This window comes from Eupeodes corollae, chromosome 1 (assembly GCF_945859685.1).
Source record: "Eupeodes corollae chromosome 1, idEupCoro1.1, whole genome shotgun sequence".
In the NCBI taxonomy this organism is placed as follows: domain Eukaryota; kingdom Metazoa; phylum Arthropoda; class Insecta; order Diptera; family Syrphidae; genus Eupeodes; species Eupeodes corollae.
This window is the reverse complement of record NC_079147.1, coordinates 69,065,150-69,078,212: the sequence shown is the minus strand read 5'-3', so window position 1 is coordinate 69,078,212 and position 13,063 is coordinate 69,065,150. Positions and strand designations below refer to the sequence as shown.

General features: G+C 36.6%; 1 protein-coding gene across 1 annotated transcript in view; it reads left to right on the top strand.

The window, feature by feature from the left end:
* LOC129941934 (putative autophagy-related protein 11) overlaps positions 1–5,024 on the top strand; it is a 65,906-nt gene extending 60,882 nt beyond the window's left edge. The window contains exons 3-4 of the mRNA XM_056050714.1: positions 1,410–1,565; positions 2,023–5,024. Coding sequence (XP_055906689.1) covers positions 1,410–1,565; positions 2,023–4,182 — 2,316 coding nt within the window. The 3' untranslated portion in view covers positions 4,183–5,024. The remainder of the gene's footprint in view (positions 1–1,409; positions 1,566–2,022) is intronic.
* The last annotated feature ends 8,039 nt before the right edge of the window (positions 5,025–13,063 follow it).

Sequence of the window (13,063 nt, the reverse complement as noted above, 5' to 3'; positions counted from 1 at the left end):
CAGTGTGGGTCGCATCTCAGCCTCTTTTTTCTTTTCCACTTTGACAAAGAACACTTTTACACAAAACTTTATATAGAATTGAGCAGAACCTTAATACATAATGGAGTAATAAAGTTCAGCTTTCAGTTGAATGAAAAACATTGATCAACTGTCATTTTGACATAAGTATACTTGAATTGATAGTTAGGGAGACTTACTTTCTAGCCAAAATTCCAATAATGTTACTTCAATAGGAAGACACTTTTTGCCTTAGGTCTGAATCCGTCTATTCCATCAGTTCAACTTCGGGTACTTGTTAACGAGTACGGTAGAGCTGTTAAATTTCTAGCTAAAAATTTACATCAATCGAAAATAAATCAATTTTTTCCCCCATGAAATGTCTGTTTCGAGAAAGCTAGATCAAAAATAAATTGATTTATTCTACCCAAGGAAAACCCCATCTTAAGACTTAGCAATTTAAAAATAATTTAAATTTTACAGTTTATGGGCCTTACCGCAATAATCAAATTTAGTGACGACTTAAATATTAAAGTGGACTCTAAATAATCAACCATACCAATAATCAATTTAATAGTCAGCTTAACGCTGAACGTCACTCTAAATTTTAGAGTAGAGAAACGCGTGTTTAACTTCGTGATTAAGTCTAAACGTCATGTTTGTGCTGTCATTCTGACAGTTGGTAGCAAAAGAAATGTTTAGTATGTTTCTTTTATCTTTTTGTTATTTTAATTTGGTTATTGGTTAAGCTCGTCTCTAAAGTTTAACGTGGCGTTGATATAAACGCATGTTTAGTCAATAATTATTGGTAAGGCCCTTTTTTATAATAAACACACACTCAAGGGGATATTACTACCCTTATTATGCAGAGGGGCAGTACGAGTACTAGGAAGAGGAGAGAGGGTTTAAAAGGAGATGTCGGTGCACTTTGGTTTTAAATTCCTAAATATTGCAATGACTAGGAAAGACAGAGTGTGGTAAGGCATTCCACATTCGCGTAGTACGGCTAAAGAACGAATCTCTGTATTTGACAGTACGACCGAAGTTTGGTCTCGAGGGTATACTAATGAGCAATCCTAGAAGCGTGAGTATTACGGTTGAACTGTTTAAGGGGAGGAATGCAACTGGCTATTTCACTAGAGCATAAGCCGTTAAAATAACGGTACATATGTGTTTATCATGTATATATCAAAAATCGTCAGACTTCCTCAATAATTACATCTGTCAGTTTTAAACGTCACCGTGCGTCGTCTGGCAAAGACGTTTCTGGCAATATTGCCACAAAAAATTTTACGTTCTCAGGATTGTAAGATATCTGAGGGTGTTGTTACATCTCGAAAACCTTATTTACTTAGCCTTATTTAACTCTTTACCTTATTAATTAAAACAAAACTATACAATTTCTTATCCAGGAGGAAAACCAGGTGCTAAAGGAAGAACTTTGCAGATGCAACAGCAATTTGAAAGGAATTACAACACTTCAAAATCAAATTCAATTACTATCAAGAGAATTGTGTGATAAAAATTGTGTAATCGAACATTACGACATACAATTCCAAGAATTATTGGTAAATATTGTTTTTTGATTTCAAATTTCTAATAAAGATTATTTTAATATTTCACTTTCACAAAGTACAAAATTGATAGTTTCATTCAAGGCGGTTATCACAACTTAAAATCGAATGCGAAAAACTTTTCCTAATTATTTTAGTGAGTAAAATTAATACGTTACTTTAAATTTAAAAACAAAATATCAATTTTAAAATTAATTGTATCTATTTTTGTTTTTATAGAGGTTTCGAGTTAATTTGGATCCTAATTTTCAAGATGATTTTATGTCGTTTTTAAGTAAAAACAAACACAAATTCAGTATTTTAAATAAATATTTTGTATAGTTTGTACTTTGTTTGTGATGTATTAAAATAAAATGAGTTTTTATAATAATCCCTGTCTTTATTTGTATTTAAGGGAAGATTTTTAAGGATTAATATGACTAAAAGTCGATTTATAATTCTTTTGCTATAGGGTGTGATTGAAGGGTTGCAATCAAAAGTTTCAAATGCAGATAATCGCAGCGTACACGACTCCGTCAGCCAGACTCAAAACACTGAAAACATAGAAGAATTGGCTGCTACTACAAGGGCAACTCTTGACCAGATTTCTAAAGAACTCGAACAGCGACAAGAACTAGAATCTGAATTGGCTCAGAGTATAGCCAATTTAGAAACAGTTCGCCGCGAAAGCGAAGAGAAAGAAAAAGAAATGGTTGCCAAACTTAATGAAAAAGAGATGGAAAATCAAAAGCTTTTAGAAAACCTGCAAAGGACAAATGCAACAGTTAAAGAAAGCTTAGAGCAACTTAACATTGAAGTAAAGTCTGATGAAGATTGTCTTGCTGAAGTAGCTCGCCTTAACGAATTTATAACTAAATTAAGATCTGAGCATGCAAATGAAATTCAAATCTTAAAGAATAAGTCGAATGATCTTCAACGTGATTTTGATCTGGAAAAGTCAAAACTCTCAGACTCAGAGAAGTTCAGTGGTGAAGCAACGAAGGATTTAATGGCAGAACTAACTGCTGCACAGGATGAAAACCGACAGCTAAAAAAACAAAACAAAGATTTGAATGATGCTCTGAAAGAATGTGAGAATAAGGTGAAAGCTCAAAAAGAAGAAATAAAAAAATTGGACCAAAGAACAACGGAGTTATTGACTGTCTCTGAAGCAAGCCTCAAGGAAGTCGGAAAGTTAGTAAATGATATCAGTAATGTCCAGGACCGGAATGAAAACCTCAAGACGGTACTGAACGCTGTTGACTATTCAGATAAATGCAAACAAGAAATAGAGAATCTTAAGAAGTTATTAGACGATGAGAAAATAAAGAATAAGAATTTGACAGAGGATAAAATGGCCTTAGTAAGGGATCTAGACCAAGCCAAGGAAACGATCAACACACAAAAACAGAAACTCATAGACAATGAAAATACAATTCTAAAAATAAAATCCGAACAAATAAAGGAACAAGATCAGGTTCCCCAAAAAACTGTGAAGCTCAATAATGAAGAGAAAAAGGCCTTACATAAAGATCCCGTCCAAGTCAATAAAAATACACCGACAACTTCTTCTGATGAAAAAACAGTCAGGACTACACCCAAAGCATCAGATGATCAGGGAATTTCTTCTAAAGATAAAACATTCAAGACTACACCCAAAGCATCAGATGATCAGGGAATTTCTTCTGAAGATAAAACATTCAGGAATACACCCAAAGCATCAGATGATCAGGGAATTTCTTCTGAAGATAAAACATTGAGGACTACACCCAAAGCATCAGATGATCAGAGGACAGATTCGCGACGGGTACGTCGATCTGCCTCCAAAGCATCAAATGAACAGAGGACAGATTCGCAACAGAAACGTCGATCCACCTCCAAAGCATCAATTGAACAGAGGACAGATTCGCAACAGAAACGTCGATCCATCTCCAAAGCATCAATTGAACAGAGGACAGATTCGCAACAGAAACGTCGATCTGCCTCCAAAGCATCAAATGAACAGAGGAGAGATCCGCAACAGAAACTTCGATCTACCTCCAAAGCATCAATTGAACAGAGGAGAGATCCGCAACAGAAACTTCGATCTACCTCAAAACCATCTGATACTTCGGTGGCACAACTCGGATCATCAAGAGACAAAAAAAGTTCAACAAAATTAACACAGTTACAAAAACTCCACGAGGCTACACGCAACGCTGAACGTCAATTCTATGAAAAAGAAATAGAAGGACATCGAATGTCGAATGAACTTCTAAAAAAATCACTTACAAAACTTACCTCAAAAGTTAAAAATAGTTCAGCTGCAGAATTTGAAAAAGAAATGCGCTTGGTTTTGGATAATTTCGTTATTGAAATAAGCAAATGGCGTTCTGAGAAAAATTTCAAAAAACTTTCAAAACTTCAAGAAATCTGCAAGAGGATTTTGGAATATGGAATCCATTGTTTATCATACAAGGAGCTTGTGTATTTGCATCAAAGAATGTCTGAAGCCGCCTTAAGGCTTAAACCGAATTGTCTGTCTTCAACAACAACAACAACAACAACAACTACTTCAACAAATTCTTCAAAGGAGCTTATGTGTTGCAAACGTGCTGAGAAAGTCTGTGATATTCCAAGCATTTCAAAATAAAATAAAATGTTTGATTAATATTATCAATACAAAAAATAGAATTACACTCGTATTTATAAACGCTGCGTACAGGTTGCTTAAAGTTAAAATTCCAAAAAGTTGAAATGAAAATACACTTCTAAAAATAAAATCCGACCAAAAAAAGAAAACAAAAACCGATTTCCCGAAAATCTCTGAAACTCAATAATAAAGAGAAAAAGGCCTTACATAAAGATCCCGTCCAAGTCAATAAAAATACACCGAGAACTTCTTCTGATGATAAAACATTCAGGACTACACCCAAAGCATCAGATGATCAGAGGACAGATTCGCAACAGAAACGTCGATCTTCCTAAAAACCATTTGATACTTTGGTGGTACAACCCGGATCATCAAGAAACAACTCAGTTACAAAAACTCCACGAGGCTACACGCAACGCTGAACGTCAATTCTGTGAAAAAGAAATAGAAGGACATCGAATGTCGAATGAACTTCTAAAAAAATCACTTACAAAACTTACCTCAAAAGTTCAAAATATTTCAGCTGCGGGATTTGAAAAAAAATCCGCTTGGTTGTGGATAATTTCGTTATGGAAATAAACAAATAGAGTTGTGAGAAAAGTTCTTAAAAACTTTCAAAACTTCAAGAAATCTGCAAGAGGATTTCGGAACATGGAATCAATATGAAGCTTGTGTATTTGCATCAAAGAAGAATTGTTTGTCTTCATCAACAACGACTAATTCTTGAACAAATTCTTCAAAGGAGCCTATTGTGCAGCAAACGTTCGTCGAAAATATGTGATGTCCCGATTGTTACAAAATAAAATAAAATGTTTGATTAATGTTATCAATAAAAAAAAATAGAATTAATACTTACACTCGTATTTATAAACGCTGCGTAGAGGCAGCTTAAAATGAAAATTCCAAAAAGTTAAGTAATTTTTTCTTAGTTGAAGTAACATTAACTATTTTTGGTAAAATTGTTCAAGTGTCATCGGGCAGGTTTAAGCTAAATAAGGAAGTTTAAATTAAGGCAAGTTTCGTTTCTAGTATCTGAATTAAGGCAATTTTAATGGAAAACTTACTGGAAAGTTAGTCAAGTAAAATCTTTCTAACGTAGCTAGTCAGTCTACTTATGTCAAAATGACAGTTGATCATGTTTTGTATTCAACTAAAAGCTGAACTTTATTATTCTTTGATTTATTTATTTTCTGCACAATTCCATTCCATTGTATTCTGTAAAAGGATTCTAGGATTCTTTTTCGAATAGGAAGAGAAATAATTAACATTTCTTTGCAATGCAAAATACAAGTCGTGGTGGACTTGTAGCTTGCCTGAGGAGTGCTTTGTAGGAAATACTGTTTTTGGTAGTTGTTATACTATGGAGTGAAGGTAAAGATTAGTGAAGTAAAATTTTGAGTTTAGATCTATGACACTTGAAAAACTAACTAGTTGGATTGGTTAAAATGTACTTTGCACTTCACTGCAAATGAAGTCTTTTATGATGTCTGAACTCTGAACCTACCCATTGTTTTTTTATTTGGAATCGTGTGCCATTGCACAGATTCGGAGGATTGATATTTCTTATTAGAATAATTGGTGTACCAATATTAAAATTAAGTTGATATAGCGGCAAGCCTGTTGGGTTGAATGAATTTAAAAACGCATGAGAGTAATGCACACTATCATTATCATCAACCCCAGTGTCAATTGCATTGTATTGATGCGACTCCGTTTTAAGATTCTGAAGCACGTATCTGTTTATTTCATACACTGAACAGTTTTTTGGTGACACGATAGCTCTTTCGCAAAACCAAGAAAATAGTCTTGATTCTAACGCGTTCAGGTCTCCATACACATACTGAATAAGTTGTTCTGTGCTATACACAATTTTTCCGAAGCTTTCGTTTAATTAAATTGTATTTGGACCTATGAAAGTATGTTTTCCATCACCAATTCTTAGAAGTAGAGACGCGAACTCAGAAGTATCAGTGTTGTTAGTAAGCTCTACTTTCATATTGATTTTAAGTTGAAGTTTTTGTACTAATCGCCAAATAGAAGACGCCTTAACGCAAGCTTTAATAATATCGGCTCGAGTACCCCCTGGGAATCACTGAAATTATCTGTGTATAAAACCCTAAAAAAAACCATTGTGACTCCACCCATAAGTCTTGACGAGGATCTTAAATCTTTAAGGACTCTATTCACAGCCTCAATATGAGCTTGATTACTCATCGTACATTCATCCCAAATGATAAGGTCCGCTTTTTGGAATACTTTTGCAATTGAAGTGTTTTTTTTTTAATAGAGCATGTTGCTTCTTCATGGGCAAAAAAAAAAAAATTTGTTTTTGTTCTCATACATCTATAGATTAGGTTAGGTTAGGGTTAGGTTATAGTGGCTGTCCAAGATGGACATTGTGATACCACATGAATCTTGAGGCTTCCTCCTAAGCTCAATGGAACCAGCTTCAGTCCCTTACGAAACGTGAGAAGCTGATTATACCGATATGATTTAGATCGTTAAAGAAGAATTTTACTAGGTAATTCTTGCGTTTTCGAGTTAGAGCAGGGCATGTGCAGAGAAGATGAAGAACCGTTTCTTCCTCTTCCTCGTCCATACAGCTTCTGCAAAAGTCATTTGAGAATACGCCTAGTCTCGTGGCGTGCTTTCCTATTAGACAGTGTCCGGTTATGACACCTATTATCGAGCTTATATGCGTTCTGCTTAAAGAGAGCAAGCACCTTGAACGTTTTATATCCAGTGTTGGCCAGATGTTTTTTGTGGCTTGACACGTGGTGATGTTGTTCCACCTGGTGCCTGCCCTCCCCACAGCGTCTTGCATTAGCAGCATTTTACAAGTAGCGTTGGTATGGCAGTGTGTGCCAAACGTTGTAGGATGGGCTGCACTTTACCGTTCCTGGCGAGTTCATCTGCCTTACAGTTACCTGGAATGTCTCTATGGCCCGGCACCCAGCAAGGGTAAATATTAAACTGTTGTGCCATCTCCATTAGAGATGATCGACAGTTATGCACTGTTATAGAGTTTGTAGAAACAGAGTCCAGAAATTTGATAGCAGCCTGGCTGTCAGAGAAAATACGGATATCAGATGTTGATATCACGTTTTCTTTGAGCCAAGACAAGACTTCTTTAATCACTAAAAATTCCGCCTGGAACACGCTACAATGATTGGGAAGGCGGAATGAGAGACTTAATTTCAGTCGTTCAGAGTACACACCTCCACCAACCCCTTCTTTGGTTTTTGACCCATCTGTGTAAAAATGGATTGACTCATCCTCCAAGAATGTCTTGTCCTCCCAAAAAGATCTGGTAGGTATAGAAATCTGGAAGTTTCTGTCGAATTGTAGTTGAGGGATGGTGTAGTCTGTGTGCTTTAGAATTGATTCTAAGTACCTTAGAATTACGGAGTGGCCAATGTTGTTGTTAGTCCACTGAGACGAAGCATTGAGGCGAATAGCAGAGCTTGCAGCTATTTGTTTGCTAAAAATGTCAAGAGGTGTAAGGTAGAGCAAGGTGTCCAGTACAGCAGACGGGGTCGTGCGAAGCGATCCGCTTATACATAGGCAGGCTGAACGTTGGACTTTATTTAACTTATCCCTGTTTATACCTTTCTCTAAAGCAGTCCACCATACTGCCACACCGTACGTTAAAATCGGTCAGATTATCGATGTGTATAGCCAATGCGTGATTCTGGGTTGTAAACCAGATTTATTACCAATAGCTTTTTTACAAGAAAAGAGAGCTACAGAAGCTTTTTTTACTCTTTCCTGTACGTTACGTTTCCAATTTAGTTTTTTGTCTAAGACAAGACCTAGGTATTTAGCCTCGTCTGAGAATTTTAATTGGATTCCTTTGATGTAAGGAGGGTTGACAAATGGAATTTTGTATCTCTTCGAAAATAAGACCAGATCGGTTTTGTGTGGGTTAACACCCAGTCCACACCGATCAGCCCAAAGTATTAGTCCAAGGCATTTTGTAAGAGTTCTTTTAAGATATGAAGATGCTTTCCTGAAACTGCTATAGCAACGTCGTCCGCATAGGCTATCACTCTGAAACCCTCCGCAGCCAGACTAGTTACGATTTCATTCACTACTAGGTTCTAGAGGAGAGGGGATAGAACACTACCTTTCGGTGTCCCTTTCACATTGTTAAAGGCACCTTCGATGTCAAGGAAAGCAACCATAGTGAACTCTTTATGATGGAGGGAATATTCGATGGTGCGTACTATAGTGTGTAACGCTGTTTCCACCGATTTACCCTTACAGTAGGCATGTTGAGACGAAGACAGAAGTCTTGTATCGATACGTGCCCCTAAATGGATATCAATCAATCTTTCCAGGGACTTATAGGTCGTAGATCTTTAGGATTGACTTCTGAGCATTTACCTGCTTTAGGTATAAAAACAACTTTAACTTTTCTCCATGCCGAGGGAACATGGACCAGGTAAAGACAGCTTTTAGAAATTGCCTCAAGGATTGGTGCAATTATATCAGAAGCCTTGTGTATGTGTTCCCCTAAACATTTAATTTTTTTTTTGACACGAAGAAATCTTCAAAAGACACTTGGCAGTATTCGACACGAAGTAGCGTGGGACTCTTAACCACCACTTCATCAGGACCAATCTTGAATGATCGACTTCAGATTTTTCTTTCTTAGCTTTCTACAATCACTTTGGGGGAAGTTTAAACTTTCAATGCTTTCCCATGTTTTTTCAGCCCATTATCTCATGAGGCTTCGTTCTTCTTAATCTCCGAACATGGTTTCTTATATTCAAGACGGACTCCATTTCAGAATTAGTATGAGTTTGCAGTCTCTGGTTATGCGATACAGCGTATTTTTAACAACTTCTGTAACCATTTCTATTTGTAAGTCATGATGTAGATCGGTATTTCGTATGTACCAAGGTGCATTAACAATTCCACGAAGGACTTTGTTATGGAATTTTTGGATGATTTCGGTGTTTGTTTTCTTTGTACAGCCCCATAATTGGATTCCATAGGTCCAAACAGGCTTTAGTACTTGATTATACAGCATTATTTTGTTTTGGATTGATAAATCAGAGTTGTTACCAAGTAACCAGTACATTTTTCTATATTTCAAGTTTAGTTCTTCTCTTTTCTTTTTGGTGTGCTCTTTCCACTTAAGCTTTGCATCCAAAGTCATTCCAAGGTGTTTGGCCGTATTGGCGTAAGGTACAGCTTGATTATTAATGAATATTGGAATATTGTTTATCTTTTTATTTGTAAAGTTTATATGTGAAGATTTTGTTTCGTTGAGTTTTATCCGCCATTTTTCAGCCCAAGCTCTCACTGTGTCGACGGCGCGGCATTTTTTTTTACTGCTGCCTTAGAGACACATTTATCGTGTACCAAAATTTCGGTATCATCTGCAGAAGTAGCCATTATGGTGTGATTACCAACTGGAATATCCCTTGTGTATATTAAATACAGAGTAGGACCTAGGACACTTCCTTGTGGTACACCGGCTTCTATTTTCTTCAATTCCGAGTATTCTTGATCGTACCTTACTTTAAACAATCGGTCTGAGATGTACGATTTTAATATTTCAAAGTACTGCCTGGGAAAATCCCTTTGCAGTTTGTACTCAAGTCTCTCATGCCAAACCTTGTCAAAAGCTTGAGCAACATCTAAGAAAATAGCTGAACACACTTGTTTTTCTTCTAATCTTTTTTCTATTACTATTCTATGAACTTGGTCTATCGTTTTATGTTAATTTCTTAACCCAAACTGAAGGTTTGGGATTAACCTTCTTTCGTCTATGATTTTGCTAAATCTCTTCAGAAGCAGTTTTTCAAAAACTTTTCTATGATTTTGCTAAGTCTCTTCACAAGCAGTTTTTCAAAAACTTTTGCCATAATTGGTATAAGAGATATTGGTCTGTAAGCCGTCACTTCTGTAGGTGGTTTACCTGGCTTTGGTATGACAATTACTTCAGCAATTTTCCAATGGTGTGGGACATACCGGTGCCTAAGGCATGCATTTACTATATATTGAAGTTTTATGAAGGCTTTCAATGGCATTTTTTTCATAACCTGAGCAGTAATTAGATCGTAACCTGGTGATTTTTTATTTGGTAGTTGACGTAAACACATACTTTTTATTTCTTTAAGTCTTACAATTGGTATTTCACTTTCATCTTTCTTATCAACAAACTGTATACTATTTTCAGTTTTATGAGTATGGCTTAAAAACATTCGCAAGATGTTCAGCGAATAGGTTAGCTTTTTCTTTCGGGTTACTGGTCCATTTCCCATCTTGAGATTTCAAGGGCGAGTTTTGTAACTTCGGTTTTTTCAGGTGCTTGGCTGCTTTCCATAGCGAAAAATCGGTTGAAGCATCAGTCGTTAAATTCCTTAAGAATGTACTGAGTGAATCATTTTTGAATTTGTCAAATTTGTTTTTTAAGATTGTTGCTTATGCGGTTAAACGTTGTTTTATCATCTGGAAATCTACTATTTTGCTATTTTCTTCGAGCTTTTCTTTTCTCTATTATCAACTCTCTTGTCTCTAAAGGATATTTTATTTCATTTTGTCTTCTATTAGAAAATGTTGGAGTACTTTGTTCAGCGGCCTGTTGCACATCAGCAATAAATTGTTAAACTTCATGGTCAATTTCCTCGATTGTATGGGAGATCTTAAATTTATAAAACTTAAAAGCCATTCTCTAAAATCATTCCAGTTTGTTTTCTTATTTACAAGCTTTGGATTACTTTTTTCTAGTACTTCCGATTCACTTAGTGATAGAATCACTGGAGATTGATCTGATGACAGGTCATAATTACCTTCGACACTAATGTGATTTCGTTTGATTCCTATAGCTACGAAAAATTCAATAAGGTCTGGTATTTTGTTAGTATCGGAAGGTCAGTAAGTTGGCGACCTGGAGGAATAGAATTTGCAATTGTATTTACGGCCTGCTTGGAAAAGTGTTTTGCCTTTTGTTGATATAAGTCTTGAACCCCCATGGGTGTGTTTCGCATTGAAGTCTCCGCCAACAAGAAAGTTATGCCTAGAAGATCAAATAGATCTGCATAGTCATCTTCTATCGGGGAGCGCCTCAGTGGGCAGTATATAGCTGCTATCCTAAACTCTTTCTGTTTCATACCAATTCTAATAGTTGTTACTTGCAAATTTTCACTAGTAAACTTGGTTACTTCATAATGTTTTAAGCTTTCTTTTATAACAATCGCGGATCCACCACCTCTTGCCTTGTCAGCTGGATGTGAAGCGTGGTAACATGAATAGTTTTCTATTACATTTTCTAGACTTTGCCCATTGGAGAAATGAGTTTCGGACACCAGGCAAATATCGATATCTTCTAGATCTAAAAAGATTTTTAATTCGGATGAATGTTGTATAAGACCGTTTGCATTCCATGTAGCGATTTTAAGTGTTCTGTATTGTTTTTTAAGAGCGACTTTTTCGCTTTGCTGTTTGATATTCAAATCCTGTTTATCAATTCTTTTAAGAATAAGTTGTAGCATTTCTTTTAAGGAAGTCTCTTCATTCTTCCGCACATTTTTAACAATCTGAGAATAGGCTTTATTTTCATCGCTTTTACTTTGAACAGCCTTTTTAGGCGGTTCCTTCTTAATATGTTTTCAGCAGTTACTCGTAAATCGGTATTTACTGTATTTCTGAGTTTGTCTCTAGCAGATGTATTTTTGCTTTTGAACTCCTGGAATTTTTTGGAAATTGTTTCTTCCACAAATATGTAGCGGTAAACTATTTTTTTTTACAATCGTATGAATGATAGGAAACTTCGTAGTCATCAAAAGTTTATCCTGATGTCTCAAAATGCGTCATTTTAGTTTTTTCACTCATTATTAGTTTGTGAGCTGCAAACCAGATTCCGAGCATTTGAAGGTCCTCATTCATCCTAAATATACATTCGGAAGGTGTAAGTGAAAGCGATATCATCAACAAAAGCTATTTGGTTACCGTTAAACCTTTGTTGAAATAGGGAGTTTATATAAATAAGAAATAATAATGGTCCAAGAACAGATCCCTGTGAAACTCCATTCTTTATAAAAACCGATGTACTAAAAACTCTATGTAGACGAACCTTTTTCTCTCTGCCTACCAAATAAGATTAGCTACGATATTAAAATAGTCCTGGGCGATTTAAATGCCAAGCTAGGAAGGGAAGACATCTTTGGTGGAATAATCGGGAAGAACAGCCTGCACGACAATACTTCCGACAACGAATTAAGGCTCATAGATTTTGCTGCGGGCCGAAACGTCATGGTAGCCAGTACGCGTTTTCCACACCTCAACATCCACAAAGGAACTTGGACTTCTCCAGACCAATCTACCGTCAACCAGATTGACCATATTGCCATCGACGCCAGACACGCTTCCAGCATTATGGATGTACGAACTTTCCGAGGAGCTAACATCGACTTGGACCACTACCTCGTTGTAGCCAGGGTAGCACTTCGGATTTCCAGACCCAAGGCAAAACAGGGAGGTGCTGGGAGAAGATACAACGTCGAACGGCTACAATCGCCAGAGATCGCCAAATCCTTTTCCGACCGAGTGACAAGTAACCTCTCTCGAAGTTCTCTGCCGCCAACACAATGTATCGAAAACCAGTGGCAACATTGCCAAGATGCTATCAGAGAAGCCGCCTCTGATGTGCTGGGTTTCAAACAGCCACCAACAAGGAACCCCTGGTTTGATGAGGAATGTCGGCAGGCAAATGCAGCCAAACAAGAGGCACGCAAAGCGGCGCTGCATAAAAGGACGAGAGCTGCTCGTGAGCTCTATGAGCAGAAGAGGCGAGAGGAACGCCGACTTTTCAGAAGGAAAAAGAGAGGGCATGAGAAGCGTGCGGTCGAAGATGTTGAGAGGTATAAAA